At 43.4% G+C, this 16,356-nt stretch overlaps 1 protein-coding gene across 1 annotated transcript in view; it reads right to left on the bottom strand.

The window, feature by feature from the left end:
- Positions 1–2,672: 2,672 nt before the first annotated feature.
- The window catches only part of lrp8 (low density lipoprotein receptor-related protein 8, apolipoprotein e receptor), a 181,690-nt gene continuing 168,006 nt past the window's right edge, over positions 2,673–16,356 (bottom strand). Inside the window, exons 15-19 of the mRNA XM_083969399.1 lie at positions 14,851–15,003; positions 12,364–12,795; positions 8,366–8,434; positions 5,106–5,296; positions 2,673–2,825 (exon numbers count right to left, since the gene is read on the bottom strand). Of these exons, the coding sequence (XP_083825525.1) occupies positions 2,787–2,825; positions 5,106–5,296; positions 8,366–8,434; positions 12,364–12,795; positions 14,851–15,003 (884 nt within the window). The 3' untranslated portion in view covers positions 2,673–2,786. The remainder of the gene's footprint in view (positions 2,826–5,105; positions 5,297–8,365; positions 8,435–12,363; positions 12,796–14,850; positions 15,004–16,356) is intronic.

Genomic DNA, 16,356 nt, shown 5'->3' on the forward strand with positions numbered 1-16,356 from the left:
GCTGCGCATCATAAACTGAGAGGAGGAGGAGGAGGAGGAGGAGGAGAGGAAGAGCGCCATCCTTCTACGGACGGGAGGCTGCTGGTGTCAGAATACTGTGGCACGTCATCAGCAGAAATCCGGCAAAATAAATGACCCTCCATTTGTCTTCCAAACCTGTTCGCATATGGTGTAGTCAAAATCCTGGCAGTCATTTCCTGCTTACCTTTGTCTTTGTTTTTGTTTTTTTTACACTCTCTCCTCCTCCCTAGTGGTTTTTTACCCGAGCACCTACACAGAGAAAATCTTTCCAAGAAGAGCTTTCTTTTTTCTTTTTGTGCGCACACACTGTCTGTGTAGTTGGATGAATACATATGCTGAGTCTATACTGGAAGACTTTCATGTTTGCATTATAAACTTCATTGTTTTTGCTTGTTATTCAGTCATACGTCCGGGTTTAGGAAAAGACAGAGGCTGTGAGAAAACATCTTACTGTAGCTCAGCTGCTAAATTGTTCAGATTTCTTATTCTAGGAATGGAAGACAAGTGTTGTGTGTGTAGTTAGGCCAATGATAAATAGCTCTATGGTGTATTAAATGCATTAAACGTGTGCTTAACGTAGTCAAAATGCCCTTTATTGAGATTAAATGTCATTCAGAAAAGGAAATTTGCTAATTTCCCATGACATCGTGCAGCAGCTATCATGCTATCCTGTCATGGCGGCCTCTGGTAATTCGCTGTTACAACACATTATGAGCAATTATTGCGATATTCACTGGGCATAAATTCCATCTGATTCAATGGACTGGAACCATGTCTGTGGCAAGCCAGTGGAAGATCAGCTCTTTACGCTGGTTTACACATTTCCTCTCTACCCAGCTTTCAAATCAAATCAGTGCTGGGCTCAGTCAGCCTCAGCGTATTAGTCATCTGTTCATACAAAACAGGACCGCTCACAACCGCAGCAGAAAGTCATTTCTTCTCAATGTGGGCTCTTCCACCCCCCACCCCCAACACCATCTCTCACCGCTACGGCTACACGGTTAAAAAGGTGGAGGAAAATGCAGCAGCTATCAGACTCTGAATCACTGAAACCAGTGGTGTGCAGCCACTGAGACGCTGAGACACTGCCACTGATGCTTAGAGTGTGCTTTAGTTCAAACACTGATGTCTCTGTGTTCAGCAGTAGTTTAAAAACAACTGCATATTTAGATTTTGAAACAAGTGATATAGTAGGCACCCCCAAGGAAAAATATGTGTTAAATCCCATTAGAGCCTTAAATACAGCAAAAAACGCTAACTTTCAGTTGTGTATTGCTCACTGGGGGGAGCGTTAACACATTCAGGAGGACACAGGGCAGATTGCACTTGTTCACCTTCCCCCTTGTCTCTCTCCTTTCCTTTTCCTGGCTCTTGTCCCGTGTCAGGATATACTGTACATAAGAAACCCACAGTGCATTTGATGTTCTCTTCTTTTGTTCACAGACCTCGCAAGAGGTTGCAACTGAATCTTCATTTCAAACAGTAGCAGTCAAAAATAAGTGATGTACTGTAGCTGTGCGGCACCTCTCCACCGCCCTCACACCGATGTAATATGAGCAACTGTGCTTTTAAATGTACACACAGCTGCACCAACTAAACACCAGAAAGCACATCAAATCACTGGGAGTCCTGGCCTTTCCTTTGAATTTATGAGTAATAGTAGCAATAACAGATTCAAAGCATAATTTTCATAACATAAAACTGTCACATGAAGGTCGACGTTGAACTTCGAACACAAGCATACGGTAAACAAAAAGCATGAATCCGAGCACATGCCACAAATGAGCAAACAATCCCAAGTTCATTATAGACTGCATGCATACCACTGATACCAGGAGAGAGGATTACCCATAATCCTTTGCCTTTTCTGCCCTGCTGCTTTTTTGCCTTAAGGCACTACCCTCTGGTGGCACAAATCCTCCCATTCCTTTCCAAAAAAAGAAAAAAGAAAAAACTCTTTCACCCCAAAATCACCTCCACACATGGAGACCACCCCATCATTTTTTTATGTCTCCTTTCCCCTTGGCTATATTTAGCCGTCTTTCCCTACATACAATATGTCAAGGGGCGAATCAGAGGGGTTGGGTGTGAAAAAGGATGACAATCTGTGTTGTCAACACGAGATCTAAAAAGGGAACAATGGAGGAAAACCAAATGTCCTTGCCTGCTACTGTTTATCCTTGCACAAACTTGAACAAATCTGCTTTTAGTACGGTGCAGCGAGAGATGCTGATCATATATTTACAACAGCAAACACACATCCAAATAAATAAAAGAGTCAAAATATGAGGAATTAAAAATAATGCATGCTGGCTTTTCTTCCCTTGTAACGCTGGCCAGGCAGCCTTCTATGTACAATGTGCACTGAGACAACGGGATGAGGTTAGTCCGGACAAAATTATCAAGCAGCATGTTTATACACCACTACAACTAACAAGAGGCAGAGAGAAGAGAGGAGCGGAGCAGAGGCTACTGATCACTAGCACTAAACTAAAGGAAGTAGTATAGATGCTAGTAGTGGTAGTAGTGTTACTCCAGCGGACAGAGCAGGAGAAGAAGCGGAGGAGCAGGAGGAGGGGAGGGGGGGTTTATGAGATGTACATGTCATCCCTGCTCCTTAAAAACCAAAGAGGCAAAAAAAGAGGACTCTCTTCTCTTTCTCCTCTGCGTTGTACTGGCCTCATTGTAGTGGTGTAGTAGAGGCTGTGGTGGTGAGAGGAGGGGCCGGGATGGGGACTGGGGGAGGGCAGGCTGCATCCCACCCCTCAGGGATAGCCATCATCCTCCAGACTGAGTGCCACGCGCTGCAAACAGCAGATAAAAACACTGTTACAGTAGGCTGGAGGAAAAAGAGGGGAGAGAGGAAGAGAGAGAGGTGAGATAGAAGACAGACTGGCATGAAGAACAGAGAGACAGATTAAAGTCCAGGTGGAAGTCAGGAAAAGAAATGGCAGGTTCATATATTCATATTTCTATTCTCTCTGTTCTTCTCCTTCTAGTCTTCTTCCTCCATTCCCTGACCTTCATCTTTCACCTCTTTGTGATCAGCCTCCTCCTCCTCCTCCTCCTCCTCCTCCTCCTCCTCCACCCGCCCCCCCTTGTTCATTCCTTGTTCATTTCTGTGGCTGTTTCTATGTGAGGAATGCAGGATGCATGCCCACAGCTGAATGTCTGCTCCACATAATGCCAACCTGATTTCTCTGGCTGTCTACGCTGCCACATTGCCATGGAGAGGAGAGGAGAATAGAGGAGAGGAGGAGAAGAGAATAGAGGAGAGGAGAGGGGAGGAGAGTAGAGGAGAGGAGAGGAGAGGAGAGGAGAGGAGAGGAGAGGAGAGGAGAGGAGAATAGAAGAGAATAGCGGAGAGGAGAATTGAGGAGAGGAAAACAAGTAAAAAAGATGAAAGGACAATAAAAGGGAGATTTGTACAAAGGTAAATAATAAAACATGGAGACGACAGAAAAAAAGAGAGAGAGCGTGGTTCTCTCTCTCCAGCCTTTCACTGAGGGTGTTTGTTACTTTGACCTTGAATCTTAATATGACTCAGTCGTGCACCTGTTTTGTGTGTGTGTGTGTGTGTGTGTGTGTGTGTGTGTGTGTCTTAGCTTGTCATCGTGCCAGTGATACCCAGAATTCCTTGCCTTTTTTTTTTTTCCTCTCCGGAGCAACACAAAGAAATCTGTGTTACCATGCCAACCGATCAAAGCGCTTCTTCCCCCACCCCACCCCACTCCAACTCCCCCCCCCCCCCAAATAATCCTTTTTGGCTGCCCTTCCCCTCGCTTGCTCTCCGATATCTAAAACAACAAGTGTATTCAATAAATGTCAGACGAGTCCTGATGACACATGCCCTCTGTATCGAAGTGCGTTTGAGTGCAAATCAAACCTGGCACCGTTTTCCATGAGTTTGTAGAAAACGCAGCGTTGTGCCCTATAAAGGATTATCAAAAATGCATCTGCAGCAATGGGGAATCAACAGGGTCGTCTGTGACTCATCATGTGGAGAGACTCATGGTTTCTGCAACTTGCAACACAAGATAGAAAATGAGGGGAAAATGAAAAAAAAAAAAAAAAACTTGAACTGTCCTTGGTTCTGATTTATGCTCCCTTTTTTTATCTTTCATGTCTTACTTAGACTGTTATGAAAAAATAAAATTCACATCGTGGCTATATCATGATGTTACCGTGCACTCTCAAAATCCAATTTATTTGCAGAACGGTCTAATCCCATCCGCGCTCTGCCGTCCTGTCAGTCAGTCAGCTTCTCCGAGGTGACTGTAATGCTATAGTCCTCTTTCTCCGCGAAGGCATCTCAACTAAAATACTGAAATGACTTATTCTGTTAACACACAGAGACACCGCTGCACTGCATGCATCTCTCTGTCTGTTGTACTGTATAAACTGCATCAAGCATCAAGACAACAGTAAATATTTAAGTCTGTACTGCATCTTAGCAGCAAAAAGTGAAGAAAAAAAAATCTACTGTACAAAAGTATGCTGCTACCTTCTGGTACATATTTTCTGTTGTATAGTGACCATGTAGAAAAAATTTGATATTCTGCATCAGATGATATGTACCTGTGTGGAGAGTGGGGGGCCTAATACAAAACACATAACAACAATAAGAACTAACACAATGTAGGAATAAATGTGGTGGTGACAGGGGTCTGGCACCGACGTATGAGGGTATGTACTGTATGACTATTATGGTCTATGGAGGTGGATGAGGTGGATATGGTGTACTGGTGATGGAGCTGTGAAGTGTGTATATGATTGGTGGCTTCAGTGATTACTCCAAGAAACGATGTGTGAGTGTGTAGACGTGTGCGTGTGCAAGCCTGTTCTTTCTTTGCACCAGGCCTACATGTACAACCACGGGGTTTGTTTTTCTTCCAAACCCCAGCGCTTCCTCTCACATCTCAAACATACTGTATTCCCTCCTTTTTTTTTCTTTTTCCTTTTGCATCTTCTCTTCATTTCGCGCTGGAGAGCATCGGCGCCCCTGAGTACCAGTGAGAGTTGCTGTCTGTGATGCCGCCCCCTAGAGGAAGCGCTATGAATGGCTGACTGTGGCTGCCACTCACTGCTGGGTAGACGTGGCCGATGGACTCGCTGTGTCGGCCGATGTGGATCTCGTCGTCGTCGTCCTCCGTGGTCTTGCGGTAAACGGGGTTGTCGAAATTCATGCTCTTGGTGTTCTTGCGTCTCCAGTTGCGCCAGACCAGGTATCCGCCGGTGCAAAGCAACCCGATGACCACTGTGGCAAGGATAGGGACTGCATGTGTTTAACACACACACAACAACAACACACGGCGGGAGCGTTAACACAGCCCAGGGGACACAGAGCGGCGCTTTAAGCACTCTCACGCACACAAACACACCTCACACGCTTTCCATCATGCTCTGAAGGCTCATTATTTACTGACTTTAACTATCCAGATCATATATAATCAAAGACCTGAAAGGTCAATGTGGACTCTCATGTACTAAACACAAATAAGAAGAAGTTTGGGCTGCACAAAATTTGGTTCAAGTTCATCACTTTTATCTATTTGTTTTTATGAGGAAAGCAAAACACTCAGTCTGTCATGTTCTTTCATTTCTTTAAAAATGTGAAAATGTGATTTCAAACTTTGGCAACTATCAAGATGACATCTTAAGTGCAAGCCCTGTTTCAATAATAATCACTTCTTGCCACACGAGGAGTTGACTGAATGGTGCTTGGCCACAAAAGGACTTTATTTATTCATCAGCATGTTTTTGAAGCAGAGAGCAACACGTTTCTTGATGTTTGGGGGGAACATGGAATTAGAAAAATTAGTTTCCTGCAGAGTTTTAGAGTAGAGATTGGCCACTTTGCACAAATCAACAAGCACCTCCATCAACATAAAAACAAGACTTGAAGTAAAGCATTGACCTTGTGGGAGTGGCAGAGGTGCTCGTTCACAGGGCAATCACATTTAGTCAGTGTAGCTTTTGTTTGGCATTCATATACAGTACAAGCTAAACTAGATGTATGCACAGGATAACCGGCTTAGCTCCACTGCTCCCTATGGGAAACCCTGGATATCCATCAGATATTTCAAAGAAGAATGTGTTTTTATTTGTGTAAAAATCGTAAAAAACAATGAGCCCTCGTATTGTGAATATATTCTAATACATTCCCTCTCAGTCTCAATCTCACAAAATGATCCAAACCAACACAAACACATACACAACTCACAAAAATGAACGCCTGCATGCACTATCACGCACATACTACTCACAATCCCACGTCCAAGACACTCAAACACAAATATATGCACGCACACACACACAAACTGAACCACACAGCGTTTCTGATTAAATCTTGAAGCGTTCAAGTCCCGGAGCCAGTGATTAGGCTTTTTAGGTTTTCTGAATCAAAGCCCAGCAAGGTTGCTTAACTGTCATCAGCATATTAGCCTCGTGCTACATTTGGGCAATGATTTATAATTCTGCACTTGCCTGGGTTAAAAAATTAAACACTATCTGCAGACGGCCTGACTCGGGTGTTTTTGGATGGGGTTATGAGGGGAAAATGGACGGGGAGGGGAGGGGGGTGGTGGGGGACCAGAGTGTGGAGGGGGGTGGAGGGTGGAGGATTTGAGATAAGCTCTGTCTCTCTCCTCTCATTACCATATCAGCATGACTGCCAAGCCGCCCTGTAGGACCTGAGTGTGTATAGTGTATGTATGAGTGTATATTATGTGTGTGTGGAGCCTAACTGAAGGTATGTGGATGTGGATGAGGATGAAACAGGCGCGTGTACGTGCGCGTGCCCACATCCATACATGTGTCTGCATCCGCTGTGTAAGCCTCATCTAATTGCCCTTTTGTTGGATAGGCACTTGAGATCCCTGTGTGACTGGGCTGGAAACCCCAGATCCTCCTTTGTTCCTCTCAAAAAAAAAACCTCACTGGTTTGAAAAAACAAAAAAAACATAAGCTTTTGTATCATTTAGAAATTTTCACTCCAATTAGAAAGCGCCGAAACAGCCTGACTTGGGCTAAAGACTGATAATGATTGTTGGGCTGTTTCCCCTTAGTGGAGCTGTGGGTGGGCGTGGCGCATTAGTAGATCCGAGCAGAGAGGACGGGGTGCAGAAAAATCCGGCCCTGGTGGACCTCTGCAATAATTAATGTTTCAAAAGCTGCCAAAAAAAATGCAGATTGAGGGGATTTGTGGCTGCAGTGAATGGCAGAATGGAGAATGGGGGATGGAGTGTAAAGAGTTAACAGTCTCCGGGGGGGTTTTAATGAGCTGATATCTCAATTGTCGAGAATGAGAGAGAAAAAAAAAATGTTTAAGTGCTCCCATAACTTATCAAAGTATTCAATATTAGGGATGAAAGAAATCTCAATTAACGACATATGCTGCTACTGTAAGGTCATTTGCACATTCAGCTGATTTTTCTGTTAGGTTAGGCATGAACATATTAAATATTCACATAAAATTATCATTTTAATCAGAGCTAATATAATAGATTAACTTAACTAAGCTGCTTTGATTGTTAGAACTTGCATTCTCCTCATATGCCTAATCTTTATTAGTATGGTATAGTGTGGCAGGCGGCCTAATAGTAGCTTTTATGTTTTCACCCTGAACTGATAATAATGTTATTTCTCAGGTCAGAAATTTCCCCTGCTCCAGGGCCAAAAACACAATTTCACCTCATTAAATTGCCGTTCAGTCCTTTGAAATTTCCTCCTCTAAACCTGATTCCAGCGACTGTGTAACCCGTTCTTAGCCCACTGGGTCACAGAAATGGGTCAGAGCGTTGGATTGATTGCAGTTTGAACAAACTGTGAGCTCACGAGTGGGAACATGAGCTTAATGCCATAACAGCTGGTCAAATGTGATGGGGAAACATGAATTGGATTCTACAATTGCTCAGATTTCGTTAATAATGGCATAACGTTCACATAACAAAGGCTTGACCATGGCTGTTTCCAGCTCTTGGCCGGGAGGCTGCTGTTGGGTAACAGCACAGCTCAGGACATTTTGGCAATTACTTAATTATTGTTTCATACAGCATCACTGCTGTGACTTCTGATGCAAATTGTTGTTATTAAATCTAAAATATACTCACTTAAACCGTTAAGTGGGAGACTAGTACAGTAATAATGCCCAGTCTAATCCAAACACACACATATGCACATGCAAAAACACACACACACACACACGTTCAGTCAGGCGCATTAAAATAACTGTGTCCATACATCACATGCAGGACTTGAGCGACAAGCAGAGAGGGAGAAGCAAGGAGGGAGAAGCAGGCAGGCAGAAAGCAAAGACAACAAAGACTAAATCAAGAGTACTCACCGATAGGAATGACTATCCCCAGAACAGCCACTGTGATGTTGTTACCTATGAGGTAGTGATCACTCGCAGCTGAGATGAACAGAGGAGGAGGAGAGAGAGAGAGAAGAAAAAATAAAACTTAGCAAAAAAGTTGTGTTTCAAAACACCATCCCCCAGAGGATGTGCTAGAGAGAAAAAGAAGTTTGCTGCAGCAGAGCAGAAGACGAGAAAAAATACACATTTACATAATATACAGACAGAGAATCCATCCGATTACACTTTGCAAACAACAGCATGTGTTAATAAAATGTGGATGAATCATACGGTGCCATATAAATGCAATGAGATGCTTTTTCATATAAGAGGAGACAAATGACATTTCTGCAAGCAATGCATCAGATTTTGTTCCATTACAATTCAAACACACACAAATCTGGATTCAGGAGGTAATACATTATAGACCACTGAGATTTAAATCCTGCAGCGAGACGCCAGGTGACCTTGAGGGTGAATTTAAACTTATGACCTCGTCCTCTCTTCACCCAGCATGTTTTTTTCGTTTTTCTGTCCCAGTGCAACTCAGTATACATTTATTCCAGACGTGTTCTGTATCCTCGCTCCCCTTCAACTCTCACCCCAACAGGTCGGTGAGGAGCTTTGACATTAATCCTGCTCCCAACACTCCTATTAGCAGCAGGCTAGCCATTAGCCAAAGTGTGATCAGATGGCTATAATGAAGTCTAGTGAGGAAGATTAACAGAAGAGATCACAGCGCTGGCTCTGCATACTGATTGGCTCATTCCAGAGAGAGAGACACTGTATTAGCTGTATGCATGGGAGGGGGGGTAAAAGGCACAGATGGGATGTAACTGATGGGTCATACAATTAAGAGATGTACATTTTTATCTCATATAGAGCATTAACTGGCTTTCACGCACGCACATAGATAGAAACACGGGCAGAGACAAAGACATAAAGAGAAACAGCAGGTGACACGGCTGCACTATCACCTGCTGTACCTCTTTATGTCTGCGGCAGTGAAGCGTCAGAGTCCTGAGTCAGCACAAGTGCATTCAGCTTTCCTTTAAGTATGAGTGACATCCAATAGGCCCTAAGACTCTAAAAGGTGGATTAATAGAATCTTATTAAAGCAGCAATTATGAAAAAAAGGGAGTCCAGGAAAGTGAAGGCAGAAAGAGAGAGAGAGAGAGAAAGAGAGGAAGTTTCAATTTCATTACGGCTATTATTGCTGGAGGGATTTAAAGTTCAAAAAGACTTTTTCTGTTGTCGGTCTCTGTGAAATGTCCCTATTTGTATGCCTATATTTAAATGCAACAATCATCAAGTGTAAGTTACCCACAGCATATACAGGAAATATGAATAATATTAAACTCACCATTTCAGAGTCCTGACATTGAACGCATACAGAGCTTGCCTGCTGCTTTTCTAATTAACAGTCACCAAAGAGGGTCAATTTAAAAGCAGAATGGACACGCAGTTGAAGGACAGGGTCACAGTTTCTTCTTTTTCCTGTCCTAAAGCAATGCTCACAAGCCAATATGTAGATTGAAAAGGTTTTTTTGCTTGTTAGAGCGGCCACTGAAATATCCTTTCGTAACATAGGACAAAATCCACAGCCATTGTTACGTGTAAAAATAGCGCAAAACTTCCTAAAATTATCAGCTGTAATCTTCTATTTCTAATATGTAATAAGAGGCTTCAGAGTCATATTCAGCGAGTGATAGAAAAAAAACAAACTTGGATAGATAGTGACTCAGGTTGGTTGAGTCAAACTGCTGAAGCCTCATTAACTTGGGTTAAACTCTGGATTGCACCACACTGTGGATTCTGCCTCCGTCATACAGGAAGTGCCTTTGGGGAAAAACAGCATTTTCCTGCCGTATCCAAGATTTATGAATAATTCCTGGCATCAAAAGTGAAGGTTCACATTTGTACGACAACAGATGTGTATGAGCTTTGTGTACCAGCTGTTGTTTATCTTTTTTTTTGTGTGTGACACTTCTGGTTCCTCCTCGCTGCACCATGCCAGCCGCCGACGCCGCAGCAGGAGCAAGAGCAGCACACGTGTAACAGCTGATGTCGACGAACTTGACAGTGTGCACTGAGTTAAAAATGATAACACATGGCCCGTGGGCTTAGAGACACGTCTTCTTCATTCATGCCCCCATTTTCTCAACCGTGTCTGCTCCACCTCTCATCTGGAGCGCTTGTGGTGTGGTGAGGAGGCTGACAACTTCAGAGACTAGAGGAAACATGTTCTTGCTTTTCTTTGTAACTCTGAGAAACCCCGGTCCCCCCAAAGTGATGAGACTTGCTGGAGCAGCCATTCTCTTTAATTCCCAGAAAATCGCTTTCTCTCCTGCCTCTTTTCCATCCCGTCTTTTCTCATCCTTGTAAATGCTGCGTTTCCCTCCCAACAGTGTGTCATTTTTCAAGTCCCCATCCTCCCCGTTCAAACGCTGGACTGTCATGCTCTGTTTTTTTTTTGCTCCTTGTTCCTCTATGATCTCTTTATTGTCTCTCACTGCTCCCTTTTTTATTTAACAGTCCTTAGTTTTACTTCTCCCTCTTCCTCCACATTCATTTCCCTGTCCTCCTCTTGTCTCCTCTTCTTCCTTTCCCTCCAACTCTTACACCCATTTTAAACTTTCATCATCCCTCCCTGCTCCTTTTCCCTCTGTATACCTTTTTCATCCCCTAGCCTTGCGCTCCTGGTTTTCTCAGTATAATGAGAAATGTCTCTGATGTAAATGCAATATTGTAAAGTTCAAACACAGTACAGCAGCTCACAATCTTTCCCACCAGCAGCCAACCACCACCATCTTCTTTTCCATCTCTTATTCTCTTTGAGCAGCAGACTGTGTCATTCTAATATCAGAAAATTCCTCCAGTGTGTATAACTAACTCCACAAATCAGACATTTTTGCCATTTTTCTTTTACACAGTTTCTCCTGCTTTAGTCTGAAAAGGGCAGAAAATATGTGAAAACAAATGCTCAGATCCACATTTCTCTCAATACACAAACTGTAAATATCATCCTCAAGAGCAGAGTGCTGAAAAAGCAACTCATTGAGAGGATCCTTGTTGTCTGCTCTAGCAATTTGGCAGTCACATCCCATCTTATGTTAATGTCTCAATGTAGGAAAAGCTAGGGGAAAAAAATCCACAAAAGCTGGAAATACTGATTTCTACAAGAAAATCATAACTAAGCATGTGATGTGTGTGTGTGTGTGTGTGTGTGTGTGTGTGTGTGTGTGTGGCGCAGTGGTTTATCAATTTTGCTTTGTGGAGCTATCAAGGATTCTTCTCCACTTCCAAATACAATCTCTTAAAGTCTTAGCGTGGCTTTGTAAACCATTGTTGCTGCTGCTGTACTCTGCTGTCATTGTTTGTCTGGGGAAACAAGCCGTGAAGTGGTGTTTCTCAGTCGCACCATGCAGTAAAAAGCTTGATTGGTGGGTGAGAGGACCACAAACTGCTGCCAGTTTTGGGGGAAAGAGAAAGAGAGAGAAAGGGAGGGAGAGAAAGACAAAGAGAAGAAAGAGGCTGTCAGAAAGTGAGGATGAGTGATGAGAGGTGGAAGGCGAGAATGGAGGGGACTGTCGTTTGTTAGCTTTGACAGCTCTGTTACACGCTGCTCATGAGGGACCAACAACAAGCAGACCGGGATATAAAACTAGTGAGTGTATGTCTGTATGTGTGTGTGTGTGTGTGTGTGTCCATGTGTGTGTGTGTGTGTGTGTGTGTGTGTGTGTGTGTGTGTGTGTGTGTGTTCGTGCAAGAGGGAGAAAAGCCAAAGAAAGGAGGGGAACTGATGTAAGTAGAGGTTTTCAGCTTCCTGCTGCTTTAATGGCAGGTGGTAGCTGTAGTGATGACAGTGGAGGATTACACACACACACATACTGTAGAGAAGCACATACACACACACACACACACACACACACAAATACACTGGCACACACTGACATTCCTGCGCACCGACCCACCACCATCCTTACCTCTGTGGGAGAGGTTGCCGTTGCTCTCTCTCTGGATGCTGTTGGGCGCCGCGGGGCCCAACAGAGGCGTGTGCGTGGACGTCGATGTCTGACTCCGGCTCAGCGTGGTCGTCTCCGTGCTGGTGGCGGCGGGGGTCCGAGGGTGCTCCGTGGAGGTTCTCCTGGGGGTCTGAGGGGAGGCCGTTGTCGTGGAGACCGGGCGCCTGGTTGTGTGCCTGAGTGTGGTGGCAGCGGAGGAGCTGGTGGCGCTGGTAGAGGCGGTGGAGGAGGAGGAGGAGGAGGAGGTGGTGGAAGGAGGAGTTGTGCTGGTGGCGACAGTTGTGCTGGTTGTTGTCGTGCTTGTTGTACTGGTTGTCGGGGTGGGGGAGGTGGTGGAGGCGGTGGAGATGATGGTGGTGGTCGGAGCAGATGTTGTGGTTGTTCTGGGTCGAACTGCACAAGAGGAACAGAGTAAAAATCATTAAGAGCTCAGATTTTACCCACAGCCGACAAAAACAATGTTTTCGCTTCCTGGAATGATTCTGTCGTTTGTATCAGTTGTATCAATACAGAAAAGTTTTTTTTTTTTTTACAGGAACTTTATCAATACAGCACCATTATAAATGGTCTTCAAAACCCAAAGGCATTAAAAACTAATTTTATTTTATAACAACACAAACTACTGTAATGTAGAACAGGGGTTTCCAAAGTAGGGGTCGCCAGTCTATGGCGCTGCTACAGTATTTTGGGGGACGCGGGCTGAAACGTTTGGGAACCCCTGATGTAGAACATACTGAACATCAAGCTCCTCAACTTCAGTGAATGATTTTGTTACGGATGAAATCATTAATTTGGACATATAACATTTTACAGCCATAACGAGATCTAACCATCATGCATTCACATTGAAAAGTCAATAAAAGATAATAGCAAATTATCTTCCTCTATTAAGTTTGACTTTATAGCTACGCGTGGTAACAGAGGCTCTGTTCTGCCACAGCAGCAGCAGAGCAGCTATCACTTTCACTTTCACCGAATCCATCTTTGTCTGCCTCTGATCACTTTTATGTGCATCAATATCACATAATATGCACCGGTCACCATTGACAGACCTCTCTGTTTGCATTACGAGACGACTAAACAACAGTATAAAAAAGGTGATTTGATTTGATTGAGGGCCCCCCAAACACATTTTCGTCAAGGTTTTATGGTTGCTCCAGAGTAGACAGAGACATAAAGCAGATGAGAGCCCGACGAACGGTGTAGTGTAAGAGGCCATTTCATCAAAAATAATAAAGTTCTCAGCAGAAATTGTTCTGCATCTCTCTCTCTTTCCCTCTGTGTGTGTCGGTGACCATGGTCTGTCTTTCCTCGGTGGGATTTTCTGAACGGTGGCCTACATACAGTACATCATCTCCCCCCCCCCCCCCCCCCCCGTTACTCTCTTCTCTCTGTGTCAGCTTCATTTTACTCACCTGTTCAAGCACGGCCAGCAAGACACAGAGGGGTGTGTATAAAGGCAGGGTAACAACTTTACAAATGTGGTGACTACACGGAGACTGGTGGCAGGCTGAGCAGTTAAAATAAGGTCAGAGAAATAATGGAGGCAGGCCGGGGAACACGGGAACACGGGAACACAGGTCTGACTGGGAGAATCCCTGACCTACTTCCCAACACAATGTTACTGTAAGCACAGGCACCAAATTCACTGAGGGAATATTATCAATATAATAACAGCAAGAAACACTGATGAACATCGGATCTACAGGCAAAAAGGCCATCACGAGAAAATGGCTTTCACAGGAGAGCCCAACATTGACCATGTGGATGGACATCACAATGGATATATGCAGGATGGGGAGATAAACTGCGGATGTGAATTACAAGCAGGACTTGTTTGTGAATGGATGGACTATATAACACTACTTTTAACGCTAGATAATGTGCTGTGTGTGTATTGTAGATATAACACCACACCTAACTTCCTATGTGTTCATGTTTTTGATTCATTTTTATGATCTTTTATTACTAGAAAAAGGACATTAATGCTGATACTCTATGACTAATAATTGAAATGGGTGTACATGTCACATTTGTTGCAGAATGTCAATAAAAAGGTACATTAAAAAAAGAACATTGGATCTAATATGATTTCATGGGAACTTTAACTTATGACCAATTAGTCTTTTCTTTAGCACATATTAGCAAGAGAAATGTTTCCCATAGCCTTCCATGTATAATATTAGAAAACCTCAATATACCGAATAGTTTAAAGTGGAACATTTATTTATAGATCTGTATAAATACTTAATTTTGAGATGGACTCCTTTAAGCAGTGCTGAGCGGGTGAAGCGTCACTCCACTTTAATATCCTTACGGCCTGGCACTTCATCATGTCAGTGGTATTTCGGTGATGTAGACATCTCGTGACATTTCTCAATAGATTCCCTTAATTAGGTGTTTCTCCTAATCTCTGTGATTGATTGGTTCGCAGCGTGACCGACTTACCTACAGCACAGCGCCTCATGTCCGGACCCAGCTCCATGCCATCGGGACAGGCACAGGTGTATTTGGGGGAGTGGTCTGTGATCTGGGGCGCCTTCAGACAGAGGTACTCACAGCCACCGTTAGGAAGACTTCCCATGTTACAGGTGTCGGGGGCTGAAGGGACACAAGCAGATAGTGGGAATGTTATCTTGTGATTGGTTAAAGAAATACAATAAATCAATCCTCTTATCTTCACACTTTCAACAGCCTTGTATCTTCTCCAGTAAGAAAAAAAACAACCTCCACAATTATATAAAACTTCAGCACTGACATTTCTAAACATTTGGTGCTTTTTCCCAAACGTGTGCAGCAAATTGAAATCTTATGTCGGTGCCAACGTGATGTGCACAGAGGTTTACGTGTACCGTAGCCCGGAGTAGTCAAAAACAAAAGAATATTAAGAATACATGATGACAGAGCTCCACTTTTGGGTCCCGGTCTGCATCAAAAACAAAAAAAAGTATGAACTGAAATGAGGTCCACCTAGACTGGCTGGCAAAGCTCACTGATGTCTCTCATATGACTTAGTAGAGCAGAAGTTTTCTTGTTTTTCTTTATTGTGTTCTTGGGTTTGTTACTGTATGTGGTCATTTCAAATAGTGCGTGTATGGATGAATCTTGACCCTAAATTCAAAAACACAGAGTCAGACAGTTTTGTCTTGATCATTTTCAGCCTCAGATAACAGTTAGAAACACAGTAGTAAATAGTAGTACTGCTTATTATCCATTAAACATTGTTGGGTACTGCACAGCAAAGCAACATAAAAAAAAATGACAGTGTTATATTTAGGGATTTATAATGATCCCACAACTGATTTTCCGGTCCAGTGAAGCCATGCTTAGGTTAAAACAAGGGTGTCTAAACTTTCTTTTTTTTTTTTTAAATCCCAACACACAAATGAAAAATTTACATTTTGTTTCCCCAACCCTACACTCTAATGAAAAAAGATTGCTACTCATGTCATGTGGGGAAGCACCAGAATTAGGTCAGGTCGCGGTCGATTCTGCCTCCTGACTTGGTACGTGGTTAGAGAAAGCAGCACATCAGAGGAATCATCAGCCATCAGGGGCAGAAGCTACATCACTCACTCACTGCACACAGTGAGATTTTAATAAGCAGGAAATGCATGCGTGCTTCAGTACAGTATCTCAGCGTAACAAGCGACATACAGTAATATGAATAGCTGTCTAAATGAAATTCTCAGAAGCTCCACGTAACTCTCTATACCTGCTTTCCATATATAAGAAGAAATGAAGCTCTTTGGGAATGCTATGACACACTCACTGTGATGATACATTTAAATTCGAGGCTGGGTGAAAAAAGGGGCAGAGAGTGGGAAGAGGAAAGGAGGCAACACCAAAAAATGTTGGATGATCAGGATGAGAGGGAAGGATGTCAGGACTAGAAAATAAAGGTAAAGAAAGCTGAAAATAGGAAGGAAGGAAAGTAGTGTTGTTGTGAAGTTT

Source organism: Trachurus trachurus, assembly GCF_905171665.1.
Source record: "Trachurus trachurus genome assembly, chromosome: 4".
Classification (NCBI taxonomy): domain Eukaryota; kingdom Metazoa; phylum Chordata; class Actinopteri; order Carangiformes; family Carangidae; genus Trachurus; species Trachurus trachurus.